At 35.7% G+C, this 22,529-nt stretch overlaps 1 protein-coding gene and 1 long non-coding RNA gene across 6 annotated transcripts in view; one reads left to right on the top strand and one right to left on the bottom strand.

The window, feature by feature from the left end:
- LOC136037766 (uncharacterized) overlaps positions 1-10,231 on the top strand; it is a 41,318-nt gene extending 31,087 nt beyond the window's left edge. Inside the window, exons 3-4 of the long non-coding RNA XR_010620035.1 lie at positions 6,193-6,259; positions 9,852-10,231. This is a non-coding gene — a long non-coding RNA (uncharacterized LOC136037766). The remainder of the gene's footprint in view (positions 1-6,192; positions 6,260-9,851) is intronic.
- LOC136037760 (pre-mRNA-splicing factor ISY1 homolog) overlaps positions 644-22,529 on the bottom strand; it is a 68,507-nt gene continuing 46,621 nt past the window's right edge. For 4 of the 5 annotated variants that reach the window (XM_065720559.1, XM_065720561.1, XM_065720562.1 and 1 more), the window contains exons 2-4: positions 17,242-18,009; positions 11,756-12,011; positions 644-908 (exon numbers count right to left, since the gene is read on the bottom strand). In XM_065720559.1, coding sequence (XP_065576631.1) covers positions 11,965-12,011; positions 17,242-18,007 — 813 coding nt within the window. In that variant the 5' untranslated portion in view covers positions 18,008-18,009 and the 3' untranslated portion in view covers positions 644-908; positions 11,756-11,964. Of the gene's footprint in view, positions 909-11,748; positions 12,012-17,241; positions 18,073-22,529 lie in introns of those variants that run through there. The other variant, XM_065720558.1, reaches the window with a different exon arrangement.

The following is a 22,529-nucleotide window of genomic DNA, read 5'->3' as shown; positions in this document are numbered from 1 at the left end:
TAACATAGCAAAGTAATTAAATCTGTAGCGACTTTGGGCCAACGTTGGATTTGATCTCCCAAGACCAGTGAAAATGAGCCATATGGCACCGTAAAGGCAAAGGTATACTAAAGACAACTGATCTATATCCAGGGATCCTTTAATTATGTAGGTTTTGACAAGATTTACGAAGTCCCTAAGTTTCAACTGGGGGGGGGGGCTCAAAAGCTTGCTTTTCAATTTCACTATAATGCTAATTGAGGTGATCGGCCGCTACGAGTGGGCCGGAAGTTGCAATTATAAATGATCGAAGAGGGAGAAAGGGTAAAACTTTGAACAGAGTAGGGTTGTAAGCCCTTGTATGCTTCATGCAGTCAGGATTTGATTGGCTTCTAAGATAGCTTGACGCCCCGGGTATTTTTTTAAACATAACTATTTTGGTTAGAATTCCCTAACTTGCCTAAGGCGTGATATATACTTTCAGAACTGTGAGACTGTACTACTTCTAATATGAGAAACTGCAAGTCTAAGACCCAAATAATTTTAGTTCGTAAATGTTCCTGGGAGAGGGGAGGGTGGATTGTACTGTAGTTTGGATATAAAATTAAACTGTGTGATTTGTAGTCTTGCTAATGAATGGCTCTACTTTTAGAGAAGACTCAAACAAACTTACAACAGATTTATTTTCAAAAATGTCTACAAAAAGTAGACGGAACTGATTCTTGTTCTTGTGAAGCAAACACTAAGGTTGATTTTAATTTGTAGCATTTCAAATCTGTTTCTATCCATCTATGAAAAGGTTCCTGATTTAAGTTCCAAGCTATCTATACTGCTATATCCAGTGATTGTGTTTAAATAGCGACATCTATAACTCTAATCACGTGATACAAGCAATTAATAGATCATGAGTGGGGTGCGGCTCAAATTACCTGAAACAAAAAGGAAATAAAAACCTTGAAACCCGAAAAACTCTAGCAAATGAATTATTGATCTGAGCAGTCTGAATTACTGATCTGAACAGATTGATGTGAAGTCAGGTTACAGTTAAAGGGTCCAAAGGCCCGAGCGAGATGAGACGGACAAAGAAAAAACCTTTGACGGCGGTGTGGTAGTGGGCTTTTTGGGCACTGAGAGGTATAAACAACTTCGGGGCAAAATACCTCTTTTGCGACCTTTTCAATTTAGGGGAAAATTGTTGCTAAAACTTGTTTCACTTACAGTTATTATTTTCTATTTCTTGAAAAAGACTGTAATTTATCCTCTCTTCTGAACTGAAACGTAAATTAAATTTTTTTTTTTACTTCTATTTGTTTAAAATTTCTATTTGTTTGATTTTGAGAGTTGATTTCAGTTTAACTTCATCCTAGCCTCTTCTCCCACTTATGCCTGGATATAGTCCTAGGACAATAGAAGCTTACTCATCTCGTTGGTTTACATTATTGTGTGTGCTTATTTATCTTAAACTGTGCCAATTTGAAAAAAAAAACACAGCAAACTTTAGCATATAGCCTAAAGCTATATCCAAAGAAAGGGTTGGGGGAAAGGGGGGGGGATTGGATGAAGTTAAGCTGAAATTTACTTCAAAAATTTACAATCGAATAAAAATTTTGTAAATCCAAATTGATAAAATGTTAAAAATCTAAAAAAATAGTGGTTAGTCCAGAAGAAGGAATATTTATACGTCGAATCTTAAAATTACAATCAAAAGCAACTCACAGGAAGTGTGAAGAAACATGGCAATAGATTGAATATATCACAATAAATATCACAATACCTATTCACAATAACTCAAAAATACCTAATATAATTCACAATACTTGTAGAAATCTAAAAAACAAGTGCTTGCTGAAAACGCAACAAAAATTGGGAGGAGAAAATAAGTAATTTATTGAAAATGATTCATATTAATATGAATAAAATTATTCATATTCATATTAATTCATATTATGGGCCTATATAGTCTTTCAACTGTCATAAAATCAGTAAATTTTAGTATACAATTTTAGCTAAGTAAGATATTTATGGTAAAGGTTTAGTATTTTTTTTTGCGTTTTTGATTAAAGTAAAGAGCGAATATGAAACCTGAAATAGATAAAAATTGAATGAAACAATTAATGTAGCCAAAGATATAAAATTGAAATAGTGAGAAATAAAATAGAAGACAATAAAAGTGATGCGAAAAATAACAAAACAAAGTCCAAATGTGTTTGGCTTCAGATCTGGAATCCTTTATTTAGGGGTTAAAAAGAGAGGAAACAAAATAGAAATTTAAGTCTAAAAAAAGCTCTTTACTGAAAACGCAACAAAACATGATTAGGAGGAGAAAATAAGTAACATATCGAAAATAATAAAAGTAATTTTAAAAGCTCTAAATAGTGTTTTACCCGTCATAAAATCAGTAAATTTTAGGTTAAGTAAGATCAGTTTTTGGTAAATATATCATTTTTTTGCGTTTCTAATATAAGTATAGAGTGAATATGGAGCCTAAAATTCATAAAAGTTTGATGAAACAATTCATGTAGCTAAAGATGCTAGATTGATTACGTATGTTTAAATAATCAGTATAAAATTTTTAACATAGTAAAAAATGAAAGACTACTCGATGCAAAAAAAATAATGATATAAGTCCAAATGTTTCGTCTTCCAATCTGGAAGCCTTTATCGAGGGGTTAAAGAGCCTAGCTTGGATAAAACATGAGGAAACAAAGGGAGCACACTAATTCTAACTTAACTAACAATTGCTAAAAGAGAAAAAAACAATGAAATTGATCTCATGCTTAGGCGAAACCTACATAAAAACAAACAAAGCAAAAACAATTAGAAAATATAAAACAGGCGAGTCAATGAGTAAAGTCACATTTAAAAGTGTTTTAACATATATATTTTTTCCCACTTCACGCATATGGCGACGGAAAAAGTCCGTCGACTGAAAAAGTCCGTCGACTAGAAAGTTTCTTCGGGGTGGCCTAAATAAGACTGAAGGGTTAAAATTACTGTATTCTTTTTATGGCACTCGGTATTAACCAAGTGACATATAGCAGTCGCCAAATCTGTCGGTCTGTCTGTCGGTCCCGGTTTTGCTACTTTAGGCACTTCCAGGTAAGCTAGGACGATGAAATTTGGCAAGCGTATCAGGGACCAGACCAGATTAAATTAGAAATAGTCGTTTTCTTGATTTAACCATCTGGGGGGGAGTGGGGGCCCGGTTAATTCGCAAACAATAGAAAAAATGAAGTATTTTTAACTTATCAGCGGGTGATTGGATCTTAATGAAATTTGATGTTTGGAATGATATTGTGCCTCAGAGCTCTTATTTTAAATCCCGACCGGATCTGATGACATTGGGGGGAGTTGGAGGGGGAAAACCTAAAGTCCCGGTTTTGCTACTTTAGGCACTTCCAGGTAAGCTAGGACGATGGAATTTGGCAAGCGTATCAGGGACCGGACTAGATTAAATTAGAAATAGTCGTTTTCCGATTTGACCATCTGGGGGGGGGGAGTGGGGGCCGGTTAATTCGGAAAAAATAGAAAAAATGAAGTATTTTTAACTTATGAGCGGGTGATTGGATCTTAATGAAATTTGATGTTTGGAATGATATTGTGTCTCAGAGCTCTTATTTTAAATCCCGACTGGGTCTGATGACATTGGGGGAAGTTGGAGGGGGGAAACCTAAAATCTTGGAAAACACTTAGAGTGGAGGGATCGGGATAAAACTTGATGGTAAAAATAAGCGCAAGTCCCAGATACATGATTGACATAATCGGAACTGATTTGCTCTCTTTGGAGTAGTTGGGGGGGGGAGAGTAATTCTTAAAAATTAGAAAAATGAGGTATTTTCAACTTACGAACGGGTGATCGGATCTCAATGAAATTTGATGTTTAGAAGGATATCGTGTCTTAGAGCTCTTATTTTAAATCCCGACCGGATCTGGTGATGGGGGCGGGGAGTTGGAAGGGGGAAACCTAAAACTTTGAAAACACTTAGAGTGGAGGGATCGGGATGAAACATGGTGGGAAAAATAAACACAAGTCCTAGATAGATGATTGACATAAACGGAACGGATCCGCTCTCTTTTGGGTAGTTGGGGGGGGGGTATTTCTGAAAAATAAAAAAAAATGAAGTATTTTTAATTTACGAACGGGTGATCGGATCTCAATGAAATTTGATATTTAGAAGGATATCGTGGCTCAGAGCTCTTTTTTTAAACCTGACCGGATCTGGTGACATTGGGGGGGGGGAGTTGGGAGGGAGAAACCTAAAAATTGGAAAACACTTAGAGTGGAGGGATCGGGATGAAACTTGGTGGAAAAAAACACGAGTCCTAGATACATGATTGACATAACCAGAACGGATCCGCTCTCTTTGGGGTAGTTGGGGGGGGGGGGGTTAATTCTGAAAAATTAGAAAAAATGAGGTATTTTTAACTTACGAACGGGTGATTGGATCTCCATGAAATTTGATTTTTAGAAGGATATCGTGTCTCAAAGCTCTTATTTTAAATCCTGACCGGATCTGGTGACATTGGGGGAAGCTTGGGGTGGGGAAACCTAAAATGATGGGAAACGCTTAGATTGGAGGGATTGGGATGAAACTTTTCTGGAAAAATAAGCAGAAGTCTTGCATACGTGATTTACATAATTGAAACGGATCCGCTCAATTGCGGGTGGGGGGGGGGTAATTCTGAAAAATAAGAAAAATGACGTATTTTTAACTTACGAAGGAGTGATCGGATCTTCATGAAACTTCATATTTAGAAGGACCTCGTAACTCCGATATCTTATTTTAAATCTCAACCGGATCAAGCGTAATTGGGGGGGGGGCAGTTGTGGGGACCGGAAATCTTAGAAAATACTTAAAGCGGTGAGATCAGGATGAAACTGGATGGGAAGAATAGAAACCTGTCTAAGATACGTGACTGACATAACTGGACCGGATCTGCTCTCTTTGGTGGAAATGGGGAGGGGGGGGTAATTTTGAAAATTGAAGTATTTGTATCTTACGAAAGGGTGACCAAATCTTAATGAAATTTGATATTTAGAAGGATCTTATGCTTTAAAGTTCTAATTTTAAATTCCGACCAGATCCTGTGACATTCTGGGGAGTTGGAGGGGGGAACCGGAATTCTTGGAAAACATAAAAATTGGAGTATTTATATCTTACGAATAGATGATCGGATCGTATTGAAGTTTGATTTTTAGAAGGAATTCATGTATCAGAGCTCTTATTTCAAATCCCGACCAGATCTTTTGACATAGTGGGGATTTGGAGGGGGAAATCTTGGAAAAACACTTGGAGTGTAGGAATCGGGATGAAGCTTGGTGGATAGAATAAACAAATGTCCTTGATACGTGATTGACAGAATCGTACTGGATTCGCTCTCTTTGGGGGAGTTGGGGGGAGGGGTTCAGTGATTTGGCGAGTTCGGTGCTTCTGGACGTGCTAGAGCGATGAAAATTTGTAGGCGTGTCAGGGAGCTGCACAATTTGACTTGATAAAGTCCGTTTTCCCAGATTCCACCATCTGGGGGGCAAAAGGGAGAGGAAAAATTAGAAAAAATTAGGTATTTATAACTTACGAGTGGGTGATCGGATCTTAATGAATTTTGATATTTAGAAGGACTTTGTGACTCAGAGCTCTTATTTTAAATCTTGACCGGCATTAAGCCTCTTATTTTCCTTTTTAAATCAATCTATTGATTCATAGAATTTTGTTAGAGCTCATACCATATGATCTCTTGGCTCTTAGCTCTTCTCGCCTCGTCACAAGTGCCATATGAGCTCTTAGCTCTTGTTTTTTTACTTAATTCCCAAGTTTCTTACCCGTTAACTCCAAATAACCTACAAAATAGATAAAACCACATAACTGAAAAAAAAACTTAACAAGTGGAAAAGCGGGAATTTACCTGGGATAATTCTTCACGTGGGAGGGGGGGGGGTGGCTCCTGGCGAGCCCAACACTGATGTAGGACAACCTGATTAAGAAAAGATAAGCAGTACAAGCTGCGAAAAGCACTAAACGCAATAAAGAAAATTGAAACCGACACTGACTCGAGGTCAACGCAACTCTCATTCCACCCGTAGTTCGTAGTGCTAGATTATTCCAAGAAGGTTCATTCGAGTGAGCCATAAAATACTCGTGACTTATTGAGCAGCGTTAGTTATTATAGGTAATGGAAGGACTCTACAGCTAAATAATTTTTTTTTCTTTTTAGCGATGTGCGAGCATAAAATATTTGTAGAAGGAGTTTTATGGGATATCAATTCCTTTGATCATTGGGGGTAAGTTCTCGTCTTTTCTATTTTTCTTTGGGAATAATAGTTTTTATTTAATTCAAAACTGTTTCTGTATATAAAGCCCATTGTCTTTTTTTATATGTGTGCATTTTTTACACATGGACACATAAGTTAAAAACGTGACAATCTATGCGAAAGAATTTTGGAACCATGAGAATAGAGCTAAAATGTAATTTTAGCATTGACTAAAAAACGGTAAAGCCGAAAACCCTAAAAATATGATTTATTGATAACAAGCGTGCAACATATGTATGATTTGTACGGTTTATTTCTTTCTTTATGAAAAGAGCAATGAAAATTAATTAACCTAGAATTTCAAGAATTAATACAGAATGATTTGGAACTATGAGAATAAATATAGGCTATAAAAATGTGAAACATATGAGTGAAAAATTTTTCAAGCTACGATAGTTTTTCAGTAAATTCTGTTTTTCTGTGTTGTAAGTAACAGGAAAGCAAAATAATCCTATAACTACACTGTAACTAAACGGAAAGCAGATCCTCTGCGGTTGGAGTAGGAGGATGTCATAAAGAAAGATTTAAGGGAAATAGGAACTTCCTGGGAGGGTGTAAAGAGGGAGGCTTTGAATATATTGGGATAGAGAAGGAGCGTGCGTAGTTTTTTGGGCTTCAGGTGGCTTGGTGCTGCGGCGAGTCGTTAGTAGTAGTTGTAGCAACTATCCTTCATTTTGTTTATAGTGACCTTTTCAGTAGTTATATGTTCTGGTCGTCGCTTAGTCTTGCAAAGATATCAGCTCATAATAAATTGGATAGAATGCTTTGATTGGTTGAATTGAGATTGAAAAATGTAACTGAGATGATTGATTGAAAAATTCATCGAATTTTTTTTTTTTTTATTTCACAAAGAGAGATAACAGCGAAACTACAACCGACCTATAGAATATCGCTTGCCCGAGCATCCAATGTGATAAATACGTTTGTTTAAGTACCAAACTCAAGCAAATCAATCAATTCGAAAATCAATGCAACGTCTTTGTTACCCCCCTAGACGAAAATAAACCTTTGACTTGCTTAATAACAAGGCATCATGTAAATTTTTAGAATCATTATCAAGTGATTTCCTGTTTTACAACCTCTTATAGTTTACAACAGATGGTGCTGATTTAACTTAAAGTCAGGTAAATGACATATTATGATTTTCAAACAGTTCGTGGTAACGAGCTGTAGTAAGGAACGACCCGGCTCAATAGTAACCAAAACTCTAAAAAACGGAATTTCTATAACAATACTTACGTCAAAAGAATTCCATTTTAATGCTGGTTTTAAATATATAAGTTTTATTAAGTTTAGAGTTACTCATCAATAGTTACGAGCCTGAGAAAATTCGCCTTATTTTAGAAAATAGGGGGATATACCCCTTAAAAGTCATAGAGTCTTAAAAAAAATCACACCATCAGATTCAGGTATCAGAGAACCCTACAGTAGAAGTTTCAGGCTCCTAGCAACAGCAAGAGCTAAGAGCTCATATGGCACTTGTGACGAGGCAAGAAGAGTTAAGAGCCAGTAGTTCATATGGTATGAGCTCTAAAAAAATTCTAAGAATCAATAGATTGATTTAAAAGGAAAATCAGAGGCTTAATGTGATCATTATCAAGTGATGTCCTATGTTTACAACCCCTTATAGTTTACAACAGATGCATAGGCGCCATTTGGGGGGGGGGGGCAGGGGTGGGCAAATGCCCACCCCAGATTTTCCAGGGGGCCCAAGCTTCCACCACAAAAGGCCCTTTGCCGGCCATAATAATCCATTATGTCCAACATAATCCATTCTGTCCCATTGATTTGAAATTACTGCACACCTATTAACCAAAGAGCATAATTACTTGACGACCCTTGGGGTAATTACGCTATTTGCTATTAATTATTGTAAATTTTGAAAGTAGGTAAGCTACATAATAAAATTCTCGAGTTTTGTCAAATGCCCGTTTCCAAGATGATTACGCGAGACGAAGTCAGTCGGGGGGCCCAAGATGGAGTTTATGCCCACCCCAAGATTTGGTCCAAATGGCGCCTCTGAACAGATGGTGCTGATCTTACTTAGAGTCAAGTAAATGCACATTATGATATTATCCTCAAAGGGCGAGTTAAAGAGAATAAGAAACTCGTAAGAGTTGGGCCACCGGCAGTTTGACATGTGAAGATGAGATTCAAAACTACTAGCGCCACTGACAGTGTAACATCTGGCAACTTATAGAAGAAAAGTAGGAAATTTAAAAAAAAAAATGGATGACTGATATTATCACTCTACAATCCAACGGGAGTAGCTGAAATATTTGTTTCGATAATTAGTCAGTATTCTTTGTTATTAATAGTAACTTTAGATCAGAATTAAGTTTGCACATATTAGTCCTAGGGTTGACTAAGGAAAATCTTGGCTAATTGACTTCAAGCTTGTAGACCTAATTGGAACAAACTTTTTTTCTCCATTTATATCATTGTTTTACTTAAGAGCATTCGATACCTCAAACATCTTTTTCTGAGCCTCAACGTCGGCTTACTCTTCCAAAGGCAAGGGGCTCATTAGCGAATTCTCATTAAACCTTATTGAGAATTTTTGGTTTGATGTATTTATATAATTGATTCTAGTATGTATATCATTGCCTTTTATTTATATGTCTTTTAATTTGTATGTCTTTCAAATATATTTATTATTTATATCATCGCTTTGATTACCAAGCAATGTCTGATGTTCATTACAAGATATATTTTGTTGTTTAAATTATTTGGATTTTTTTAAGTTTAATTTTGGTCCTTGAGTTCTAAAACGTTCATAGGGTACACCAACTTCAATCAGTCAAAATCTTTAAAAATTGGACGTTGCATTAACAAATGCAACAAATAATTGCTTCCAGTTACATATTTGGTGCAATTAATTGATAATTATAGTGAAACACAAGGAAACTTCTTGATTACATAACAAAGAATTTAAATGTTAAGGTTTATTAAGGAAAATGTTCAATCAGTCAAAATCTTTAAAAATTTGACATTACATTAACAAATGTAACGAAGAATTGGTTTCAGTTACATATTTGGTGCAGTTAATTGATAATTATAGTGAAACACAAGGAAAACTCATGACTACATAACATGGAATATTATGTCAATGTTTATTAAGGAAAATATTCTCGCCTCGACTTAGCCATTGGATGAATTCTCGCTAGATTTGTATGACATTATTTTATGGCTTATTTAATTTTTCCTTTTTTTTATTTTACCATATTCTTTTTGAATTGTGTGTCCTGTTCTTTTTTTTAACAATCCATAATAAAAAGAACGACTGAACTGTGTAAAAATGAACATAATTTATTGAACATATTGAACATAATTGACGAACGATTTTTGTTAAGGTTTGAAGTTACGAATTCATGAAACTGATATTAGAGCTGTGACAAAGATATGAATTTATTTATTATTATTTTTTTTCTGTTTATTTAACATTGTTAATGGTATCCCGTTTTATATTATCCTCATTTTGCGTTTCATAACAATTTATAGCATGTTTGTTTTGCTTGTGCTTTGTTCTACCTAAATACCCGATATTAAAGTTTTTTTATAGGGTGGAGTTGGGGAAGCAGCTAGCGAAAGCAGTCGAGCCAGAATTGCAAGACAACAACCCGGTGCTAACTCACGACGCGTCTACGAACGGGCTGACAAAACTTCATTAAAGAGCACTATTGATGATTGGTATAATTTAGTGTCGTACTATTTGGCACATCTTTTATTTATGTTCATTTTTAATTCGAGTTTTATGTTGACTCGCAAATGTGATTCTTTTAAATTTCTGCGCTGTGATATACATAATTGTAGTGTTTGAACAAAGTTAAAGGTATATAAAAAATTTTAATATAAGAAATATTAACGATCATATTTCCTTTTTTTTTCCTTTTTTTTTGTACAAGCCTTATCTTTGAGTTGAAGAGACGCACTAGAACTTTACACAGTTCTATAAATTCTTTTTATAAAGTGTGTACGGTGCTCCTTAACCTTTTATTGGGGGGGGGGGTAGATTTAACGCAGTTTTTGCATTATTTTTTTTTCATAGTTGGTAATATTAATATTTAAGGGCTTTTTTCTGCAATGTTCTCGACCATCTTTCAACTGAAATAAGCTATAGTGTCTTAACGCTTAAGCAGACATAGATAAATTTCATTAATACAATTTGTAACAAAGTCGGTGTCTTTGTTGCAAAATTTGTAACATAGCAAAGTAACAAAATCAATGGCAACTTTGGGCTAACGTTGGAGTCGATCTGCCAAGACAGTGGAAATGAACCATATAGCACCATAAGGGTAAAGGTATACTAAAGACAACTAATCTGTTTCCAGGGATGCTTGAATTATGTTGGTTTTGACGAGATTTACGAAGTCCCTAAATTTCAGGTGGGGGGGGGGCTTAAGAGCTAGCTTTCCAACTTTCACTCTAGGGGTAATTGAAGTGATCGGCCGCTACGAGTGGGTCCAGAAAGGTAGGTAGGTAGATAAGTTTTATTTTATCCACAATACAAACATAGATACAAAAATGACAACACTAATAAATTATTGCAGCAAAAAGAAAGTCCTAAGGACTTGTGCTGCAATTTCCTATTATGATTTACATCTTATCAATAAATATCTAAACATAACATCTCATGATTAATCACCTAGCCTATCTTATATATGAAAATAACAACACATGCACATGAACAAAATAATCATATTAAATATCATTTACCGGTATTCAGCCCCCACCCCTCATCAATAAACTGCAAAAAAAAGACATCAAAAACCTTCTGCCCTTCAAAACCTATTACTTAAATAAAATATTTTCAATTTATTTTTAAACCCATATAAAGTGACAGACTCGCTGATGCTAGCCGGCAAACTATTCCAAACAGAAGGCCCCAGATTACGAACCACATATGATGATCGAACTGTTTTTCTTTGTTCATGGCTTAAAAGTTGTGAATTTCTTGTATCATAATTATGGTACTCCTGATTCATGGAAAAATAATCATGAAAATACTCAGGGCATATATGTTTCATGCTCTGGAACACAAAAATTGATTGAAAAATTGGTCCAGAAAGTACAATTAGAAATGATCAAAGAGGGTTAAAGGGTGAAACTGAGGGAGAAAAGGTGAAACTTTGAACAGATTAAAGTTGTAAGCCCTTGTATAAGCAGTCAGGATTTGATTGGCTTTCAAGAGAGCTTGACTTCCCGAGTATTTATTTAAACATGATTATTTTGGTTAGAATTACTATGTTGCCTAAGGCGTGAATATGTACTTTCAGAACTGTGGGACTGTACTACTTCTAATATGAGAAATTGCAAATCTAAGACCCAAAAAATTTCAGTTTGTAGGTGTTCCTGGGAGAAGGGAGGGTGTATTGTACTGTTTTTTTGGAGATAAGATTAAAGTGTGTGATTTGTAGTCTTGCAAATGATTGGCTCTACTTTTAGAGAAGACTCAAACAAACTTACAACAGATATAATTTCAAAAATATCTACAAAAAGTAGTTGGAACTGATTCTTGTTCTTGTGTAGCAAACACTAAGGTTGATTTTATTATAATTTGTAGCATTTCAAATCTGTTTCTATGCATCTATGAAAAGGTTCCTGATTTAAGTTCCAAGCCATCTATACTGCTATATCCAGTGATTGTGTTTAAGTAGCGGTATCTATAACTCTAATCACGTGATACAAGCAATTAATAGATGAGAGGCGCGGCTCAAATTACCTGAAACAGAAAGAAAATAAAAACCTTGAAACACAAAAAACTCTAGCAAATGAATTACTGATCTGAGCAATCTGAATTAAGAATCTGAGAAGATTGATGTGAAGTCAAGTTACAGTTAAAAGGTCCTAAGCCCCGAGTGAGTGGAGGTGGACAAAATACTGTGACGGCGTTTTGGCGGTGGTCAGTGGCGGTGTGGTAGTCAGCGTTTTGGGCACTGAGAGGTATAAACAACCTCAGAACAAAATACCTCTTTTTACAACCTTTTCAATTTCGGGGAAAATTGTTGTTAAAACTTCCTTCACTTACAGTTATTATTTTCTGTTTCTTGAAATAAGACTGCAATTTATCCTCTCTTCTGAACTGAACAGTAAATTTACAAATTTTTTATTCTATTTGTTTAAATTTTTTATTTGTTTGATTTCCAGATTTGATTTCAGTTTAACTGCATCCTGGCCTCTTCTCCAACTTATGCCTGGATATTGTCCTAGTTTGGACAATAGAAGCTTCCTCATCTCGTTTGTTTACATTATTATTTGTACTTATTTATCTTTAACTGTGCCAATTTGAAAATTAACACAGTAAACTTTGGCATATAGCCTAAAGCTATATCACGAAAGGGTTGGGGGGAAGATTGGTTGGATGAAGTTAAGCTGAAATTTGCTTAACAAATCTACAAACGAATAAAAATTTCGTAAAGCCAAATTGAGAAAATTATAGAAAATAAAAAAAAAATTAGTGGTTAGTCCAGAAGAACGAATAAAATAAGTAAAATTTTTAAATTACTATTTAAAGCAACTTACAGGAAGCATGAAGAAACATGGCAATGAATTGAATATATCAGAGTAAATATCACAATACCTAATCACGATAACTCACAAATACCTAATATAAATCACAATACTTGTAGAAATCTAAAATACAAGTGCTTACTGAAAATGCAAAAAAATAGAAGGAAAAAATAATAATTTATCGAAAATGATAAATTAATATTAAGGGCATATATAGTCTTTCACCTGTCATAAAATTAGCATTTCTAGGATATAATTTTAGCTAAGTAAGATATTTTTTGGTAAAGGTCTAATTTCTTTTTTATTTTGATTGAAGTAAAGAGCGAAAATGAAATTTGAAGTAGATAAAAGTTAGACGAGGCAATTAATGTAGCCAAAGATATAAAATCTAAATAGTGAGAAATAAAATTGATGCAAACACAACAAAACAATGTCTGAATGTATTTGAGAAATAAAATAGAAGAAAATGAAATTGATGCAAACACAACAAAACAAAGTCTGAATGTGTTTGGCTTCAGATCTGGAAGTATTTATTGAGGGATTATAAAGCCTAACTTGAACAAAACATGAGGAAACAAAGAGAACACACAAATCCTAACCTAGCTAACAATTCCCAAGGGAGAAAAAACAATTAAATGAATCTCATGTTTAGACAAAACCTACATAATAACAAATAAAGTAAAACGATTAGAAAATATAAAACAGGCGTATCAATGAGCAAACTCACACTTAAAAGTATATTTTATTTGGATTTTGTTTTGTCTTTTTGCATAGTGTTTGTTCTCCCATTGTTAAGGTTTCAAGTTGTGATCCCGAAATATTTCCACTTTTATTATTAATTTTAGTATTTCTACTGCTTTTTTTTTCGAATCTGTGCATGAAAAAGTTAGTTCAGAATTATCTGCGTATTCTAGTAATTATTTTGTCTATGGAAAGATTTTTTTTCAAAGCTTGATAATATATCAGAGATATATCAAAGAGTAATAAAAGGTTGAATATTGAAGGCAAAAACTTTATTATAGCATTATATTTATATTTATTACTTTGTGGCCATCAATTACAAAAAGAAACATTGGGTGCTTTGAAACGTCTAGCTTAGTTTGTGAAGTTAATTAAACTTATTAGAGTGTTGAATACTCTTAGGTAGTTCACTTCACTTTTTTATATTTAGAACAAGAAAAGTGACATTTGTAAAGATGTTCTTGGTTTTGAGACCATTAACACTATTTACACATAAAAATTAATTATAGCAATGGAAGTGTGGTTAATCCTTGAATAGCTTGTATATTTACTCGTCATCAGCCAGTATAATTTTTAATAATGCATCTTATAGCCCAGTTCCACTTTTCATTAGATTTTCCCTACTGGGACTTGGTGGCTGCTATGCCTTGTGGGACCAATTTTCAGTTACACCAATAACTATTATACTTTTTTTTTACACTGAGGTCCCCTTGGCCAACAACTTTAGGATATAAGTTTCAAGGTCATCAGAAAAAAAATATCTGGGTCTTTATTGGGATATGTTAGCCAATGGAAGGGATGCCTGAAAATTTATTAGAAAGTATTGAATACTCTTTGGTAGTACACTTCGCTTTCTTATATTTTAGAATATAACAGAATATCTATGATTTTGAGACAAGACAAAAAAGAAAAGACAACCCTGTCACAAAAAAAGACAACCCTGAGCCTTTTGTGCAAGTTTAGAAAATGTATTAAGCTTTACATTTATAACAGCCTTTCATGGATAGGTTGAAAAGCAAAAACATTCAAAAGCAAAGTTAGTGTAGGGTGATTTAAATGAAAAAGAAGAAACAACATCTATGCCATCGATCTCAGCTCATTCCTGGAAACTGGTAAGGGTGTAACTTGTGCAGTTTTTAAGGAAAGTTTTGACCTCAGGCTGGATTGATGAATATGACATTACATTTTGGAAAGCTCCGCAGAACTCTTGCCTGGGGCCAAAAAGGATGGTTTTTGCTTGTCCACGAGCCAGAGCCTATGGTGTGCGAAGTGAAGTGGAGTTATATAGCCTTTGTCAGAGAGGAATATCTGAAGTTGTTCAGCCAAGCTTTCGGTTCATCAAACCTTGTTCCTGCTTTCGATTGGAAAGGTCCGTTCTAGCAGGTAAGCAGGCAGGCACCACTTTCAAATTGAAGATGGACTAAAATCTATAAGTGTTGAATATATGCAGCAGTTACCCGGCCCCACAGCCAATATATCTTCTTTGAGTGATAAATAAAAAAATTACAGAAGCAAAAAAGCAGCATTTTCCCACGGGTCCGAAAGTGCTGCCGTGATTTCGGCTGGGTTTATCATTTGTTTTTTTTTTTTTACTTGGGATTGAGGTAGAGAAATGTTATCAGATGTATTAATGTATGTATGTATATATTTATTTCCCATCAAAAGAAACAGATGGAGTATAAGATAAAAAAGCAAAAAACACACTACAAAAGAATACACAAACACAAGAAAAATTAGACCTCCGTTGCCTGTGCAACGGGAAGTGTTGCAGCACTGTGCCCTATTCCTTAGGGCACAGTTGCGGAGCAACACGTGCAACTGTGCCCTACGGGACACAGTTGCGGAGCAACAGTCTCCATTATGTCCTTCAGAGGACATTTTCCTAATGGGGCTTCGATTGTTGTCTTGACGCATCTTTGATATGGTTTTATTTCGAGCTCCTACTAAACTGAGTTTGGTAAAATGTTCATCTGGTCCACAAATAAACGAGAAAAAAAAATTCTAGCTGGCCCAGAGCCGAAGTTACCTCTAGAACGTCGAAACTTCGGAAATTATTTCTAAGAGAACGAAGCAACTTGGTATAAAGAAGACTTCACTTCTTCTTGCATAACTTTCATAGAACTACTCGATAAAAATAAAATAGACATCAAAATCGAAAATTTAAGAAAATTCCAAAAAATCGGAACGAGATGGACTTCTCCGGAATTATATCCGGGAAATCTGTAAGAGCTACGGAATTTCATGCTTTAGTTCTCGAAAAGATCAATAAAAGTTCTATATGAGTTCATAATTATTTTATCTCTAAAACGTTTACTTCCGAAACTAGGGCCGTCTTAACTTGACGCCAATTCGAAGTATTATGTTTCGAGACGCACATTTCGGGAATTATTTCCGGGAAATCTGAAAGAGATACGGAAATAACGTCTTATAGTTTTCTGCTTAAGTTTTGATGGTCTAAGCTAGGAAAATATAAAACAAACCAAATTCACCAAAAAATTTAAATTGCCCCGAGGGCATGACAAAACTTCCAAATAGAAAAACCCAAAGAAGGAATTTTATTTCGGAGAAACTATTGTAAGCTTCAGTTGTTAGGAGATCGAGACCTGTCGAACCGCGTTGGAAAAAAAATTCTAGCTGGTCCAGAACAGAAGTTACCTCTAGAACGTCGAAACTTCGGAAATTATTTCTTAGAGAACGAAGCAACTTGGTATATAGAACACTTCACTTCTTCTTGCATACTTTTCATAGCACTACTCGATAAAAATATAAGAAACATCAAAATCGAAAATTTGAGAAAATTCCAAAAAAAATCGGAACGAGATGGACTTTTCCGGAATTATTTCCGGGAAATCTGTAAGAGCTACGGAATTTTGTGCTCCGGTTCTCGAAGAGACAAATGAAAGTTCTACATGAGTTCAGCATAACTGTATTTCTAACAAGTTTATTTCCGAAGCTAGGGTCGTCTTAACTTGACGCCAAACATCGAACGCAGAGTTTCTAAGAAAAAAACGGTTTTATTTTTTTTTATGGAAAACTGTTAGAAATTTTAGGAACATCTCTGGAACTTTTTTACTCTGTTTCACGTTTCCCTTCCCTCTGAAAAATCTCAAATTTTTAACTCTTACCACTTCGGAGCTACAGGTCGCTGATCACGGTGAAAAAAAAAAAAAAAAAAACTACGAAAGCAGTAGTGTTGCTCCGCAACACAAAAAAACTACGAAAGCAGTAGTGTTGCTCCGCAACACAATTAAGAACAAATGGATATCTAACTACAAAAAACAAAAACCTATTGCCTCAAAATAATTGCCCAAGGATGAGTAACAATATTAGAGTTATATCTGGCGATCTGGGCTATTATTACTTCATTAGGGTCGATAATCCCATACCGACTTGTCACAATACGGTTACTTGTCCATGGTGGAAGCCGTAAGAGGTACTTTGCATATTTATAATATGTAGACCGCAATTCTTTCTTATCTTCCTTTTGGAATATCCTCCAAAAGGGACTTAAATACAGATAATGGGGTAGTGCCATTGCATTATATAGATGGGCCAAAATCCGCCGATCCAACTAACGCTTCTAAACTACAACACGGCTATACGCTAAATAGATCCGATTTTTTTTTTTTTATTTTTTTTTTTTAACCAATATTTAAATACAAAATTACACCTACAAAAATACATATATAGTCAAAAATTACTGTTGTCGTAATCCTTCCGCATCACCGACGTATTTAGACAGAAGTTCTTCCTTTTCTGTAGCAGAGCTTCTTTGATATCCTCCTGTGATGGAACGTCGACATGGGCTGTGTATAAAGGTTTATCTGATAGCAGAACCTCAAAGTCAATTTCTTCCTCCGGTTCCAAATTATCAGCAATGTCTCCCTGTTTTCCTTTCTTCCATTCTTGGACTACTTCAAGTATTGCCTTCTTTTCTTCCTCCCTTTCTAATTGTACTAAAACGCCATCATCATCATCTCTGTACCCATAGTAGTCAGCATCAACATCTTTCATAAGCTCTGCTCGTGTTTTTCTGGGAGGTGGGGGTGGTTCTTGTTCAAATAACTCACGTACACCAGGCAGATCTTTTGCAGCTCCAAAGTACTTGTATCCTCTATTTCCAGGCACTTCTTTCCCTTCTTCATCAAGCATCTTTGGACCAAGTTTCTGATAGTTTGGACCACCAAGCTCTGATATCCTAACCTCCCAATGCCCTTTTTCACGAAGTAATTTATTAATTTCATCATTCAAATCTCTGATCCTGAATTCGCCTAAGCCAGCATTTTGAATTTGTGATACTTTTTTAGAAATTTCTCTTATAATTTGCATCCTCCATTTTTCTGCTTCCTGTAAATCATCACACTCTGTTGCAAGGTAAGGTCGTCTATCTTTGGCTTTTAGGGTCCCCATTTCTGCTGCACGCCATCTTGCCAACGCTGTCATTGCTTTCTCTGAATTCCGAGCCATATCTAAAAATTTGAAATTTATAAGTCAAGGATTTTGATCACATCAAATATATTCTATGACTCTTATCTTAAATATGATATCTCTTAACCTTAAAAGTTCTGTCATTGCTAAAGAAATTGGAGCTTATCCTTTGCTCCTTTCTAAGTGGTGACGTTAAAATGTTGGCTCACGACAAAAAAAAAATCAACTTTTGAACTAAGACAGATAATTTTTTTTTAACGGCAATCGATAGCTCTTGATAAGCTGATCAAAGTGTATGTCATCCATTTTTTTGTAAAAAAATGAGCTATTTATCCTAATTAAACGGCTTTTGTGGTTCAGGGGTCATTCTTAAGGAATTGGAACAAAATTTGAGCTTTAGTGTAAAGTGCAAAATATTGAGGGGGGGGGGGGCAAATCCTATTATATACGTAATAAAAATATAAGAATATATAAGTTCCTTATGTAAGTTAATTTGTAAGTTATATATACTTATTACCAATAAAAAACGTTCGTAAATAAAATAAGTTCTAGTGGCCTTTCTAAGTAAGCCAAAAAATTGGAGGGCAACTAGGCTCGCTCCCCCTCCCCTTTTTCTCGAAACTGTTGAATCAAAACTTTGAGAAGGCCATTTAGCCAAAAAAGTAAAATTAATATGTAAATTTCGTTTTAATTATTAATGTTGGGTAGCTAAAATCAAAAACCGCATTAATTCAAAATGTTCAGACATTAAATAAAAAGACAAGTTTTTTAACTGAAAGTAAGGAGTGACATTAAAACTTAAATCGAGCCGAAATTATTCTGCTTATGAAAGGGGATGTCCCCTCCTAAATGTCCCGCTCTTTACGATTAAGTTTGGTTCTTTTTCATTATATTACTTTTTAAAGCAATAAAAAACTTGTTTTTTTCATTTATTACATACTTGGGCCTTCCAAGTATGGAAGTATCGACGTGTGTGTCGGCCACACACGTCGTTTGCTGATATCACACATTGAGTGTAAAATAAGTATTTAAACGTTGGAATCGTAAAAATCGCAAAATGATCCATCTGTATAAGCTTGCAGACTCAAATATTAGTATTAAGAAATCTCTATCCAGTCTTCAGGGATAATTTCGTTATCCTAGGTTATCAATTTGTTCGCAATAGTTTTTTGTATTAATGTAATGTATGAAATGAAGAGTTATTTTGTCATACATCTGAATTTTCAATATGTGTTTGTGTCCTTTTTTCTCTTCATTTTCTTAATCTGTTATTTACATTTTACTTTTTTTTTACTTAGTGACTACTTCATCTATTGTACCTTTTTTGACGGATAATAAATTAATAATAATAATAATAATATATACGCATCCAGGATCTTCTGGAAAAAAAATTCACATTTTGCAAATAGGAGCTTAAAACTTCTACAGTAGGGGAGAGGGGGGCGAAACCATACGGGGGCGAAACCGTCCGTTGGACCTCTCGTCCAAAGTCTTTGAACTAATTCATTCAGAAAATCGCTGCTAGATGCCATTCATGTATCACACATCAGGCGGAAGTTTTGAATATTTGATGTCAAAGACAACTGAGATATGAGGTGAAGAAGTTTGTATATACTCCCTGGAAATTTTGACACCTATCGTCCTCGTCAAATATTTTCCAAGTTATTTTAGCTACAGGTTTGTAAGTTAGAAGGATCATAAGAGGTATGTTTCCGGTATTTTCCTCGTAATTTTCATCAAGAAATGTCTGGCGGTTTCCAAAAAAAAGTAAAATTTTAAAAATGGTGTCAATAAGGGGTGACTCCGGACAGTTTTTTGGGGGCGACTCCGGACACATTTCGAGGTGTCCGGTTTCGCCCCATGCTGATGGAAGTATCTAATAGTCTGGAATTGGAAGTCGCAAGGGCTAGGAAATTACCAAATATTTCAATTTTATTATAGACTAGGAATAGGAATTTATTAAATTCAACTTTCAAAAAACAAAAACAATATTATGACCCAACAGAGAGCAGAGCTCGTAAGGCTGGGACAGTACAAATGCATAGAAAAAACACAACATCTCGTCATATAAAAGCATAAAAGATAGGAGTTAGCAGAGGAGGTCACCCCAGCGCGAGAATCCCACAACTAAAATCTATTATTCATCAATCCAGACACCCAGGCAAAGAACTATTTTTGAAGTATGTTTTCTCAAAGAAAGTCAGCTCACAAAATTTTGGAACATATCTCTCTCCGTCCTTGACATTTTAGATTTTGATTTACAGATGTTTTGCACCTATATTCGAAAAGGGGGTGCCCCCCCCCGATCCAGAATTACTGAAGCGTGCTGTGAGACAAGTCTTAAATGAGAATTCATCTTTCTGATCAGCCGCGGAAGAATTTTCTTTGAAGAAGTAAACCCTTGTGGATGCCGTGAAACCCAACAAGAGTATAATGCAAGATATTGAGAAGGGTAGCCCAAGTGCAAACAATGATAATGATAGTGATCAGGAGAGTTCCAAGTTCGTTTTTACTCCCAAACAAGAGAGAGAACTTGCTATATACCTCGAAAACTGCTCAATATTGAAACACGGACTTAATCCAAATGCAACGAGAAAGTTAGCCTACCAATGGGTAACAACTCTGAAGCTCAAATTCCCACCAAGTTGGGAGCTGAATGAAGGAGCAGGATTTGACTGGTTTAAAGTATCTATGAAGCGTAATGCCACTTTGCCCCTTATAAAACCGGAAAATACAAGCCTGGCTTGTGCTGCCGGCTTCAATGCCGCTGTAATTGGTGCCTTCTTTTGTAATCTTCAGGGACTGTATAGCAAGTTCCAATTTCGTCCTGGTAGGATTTGGAACTACGACGAAACGGGAGTACCCCCAGTTTTTCAGGCTCCAAAGGTGATTGCTAAAAAGGGGGCAAAACAGGTGGCACAGACCGTGTCGGCAGAAAGTGGGGAAAATACCACAATGCTGTGCTTTGTGTCTGCAACTGGTCAGACTATTCCATCAGTGTTTGTTTTTCCAAGAGTCAAGGCTCCTGAGAGAATGTATCAAGATGGACCACCAGGATGCATTGGCTTAGCCCATCGCAGTGGATGGATGACCTCGGAAAATTTCGTTTGTTCATTGCAGCACTTCCAGAAAGAAGTTAAACCTAGCAAAGAGAATCCTGTTTTGCTCTTGTTCGACAATCATGAAAGTCATATTTCAATTGAAGTAGTTTCCTTGTGCAAAGATATGGGGCATTCATCTTCTGACCTTTCCTCTCCATTGCTCTCATCTCATCCAGCCCCTTGATGTTTCAATTTATGCACCATTCAAACATGCCATCAGGGAGTCATTTGACACTTGGTTGCAGATGAATCCAGGGCGGAGGATTTCAATGCACGAAATAGCAAAGTTGTGCAAGCAGCCCAATCTAGAAAAGCTGAACCCCCATAACATCACAGCTGGTTTCGAAAAGGCAGGAATTTGGCCTTTGAATCCGAATGTCTTCACAGAAGCCAATTTCCTACCAGCTGAAGTGACAAGCCACCCTGACCAAGAAGAACAGAATCCACAGATTCTACTAAGGAGGATCCTCACCCTGGTTCAGTTTATTCTTCTGCTTCTGTCTTGGTGGATCAACCAAAGGCAGCATCAAACCTGCCTATAGTTCCTGAAAGCATAAGACCATATCCAAAAGCAAGAATGCAAATGGTTCCCCGCAAAAAGAACAAGAAAGGGGAAACTAGTATTTTGACAGATACTTCAGAGAAGGAATCCCTTGAAGCAGAGGCTCAGGCAAAGCTTGACAAGAAAACTGAAAAATGGATTCCTAAACGTGAACCAGATGAGTCCTTGAAATCAGAGTCACTGCAAGAATTCCAAGCTTTTACCCATTGACGAGGAGGCTCAAGATAGCAGTTCAGACAAAGATATGCAGCTCATAGACGATTCGGATGATGAGTCTTTGCACATTGGAAATGTCAGTGAACTTCAGACTGACCAAGAATTTTCTCCAGGAAATTTGTGCTTGTGAGGCTTATGGCGAAAAAAAAACTCTGATAAACATCAAATTTTTGAACATCAAAACATCAAAAACATCAAACATCAAATTTCAAACATCAAAGATTGCAACACTATCTTGGTGAGATTGAAGAAGTGAGTGGCAGATTAGCTAAAATAAACTACCTCCACAAATCAAGTGAAAAGTTCATCTTCCCAGAATTGCCCGATTGTGCTGAAACCCATTGTTTCGATGAAACTGATTTTGATGAAGTTGCCTACTCCTTTTGCTGCAAGAGGGACAGGACAAGCAGGCAGTCAAAGGCCTTGTATTAGGGTGTGACTTGTCTCGCTATGCAATAAAATAATAATGTGAAATGCCTTTAAAGTTCTTTTGATATTCCAGTTAATGCTGCTACTTTTATATTGTCTGAATGCACTGTTTGAATCGTTAACTAATAGATGTCCGAAAATGCCCCTCATGTGTCCGAAGTCACCCCACGGTAGGGGCGACTTCGAACACTTTAAGACGTCATATGTTTTAGGATCTCACTGAGAAACGACTTGATGGAAGTCATTGAAAAAA

Source organism: Artemia franciscana, chromosome 17, assembly GCF_032884065.1.
Source record: "Artemia franciscana chromosome 17, ASM3288406v1, whole genome shotgun sequence".
Classification (NCBI taxonomy): domain Eukaryota; kingdom Metazoa; phylum Arthropoda; class Branchiopoda; order Anostraca; family Artemiidae; genus Artemia; species Artemia franciscana.
Note: the sequence above shows the minus strand (reverse complement) of the source record. Positions and strands in the feature narration are given on the sequence as shown.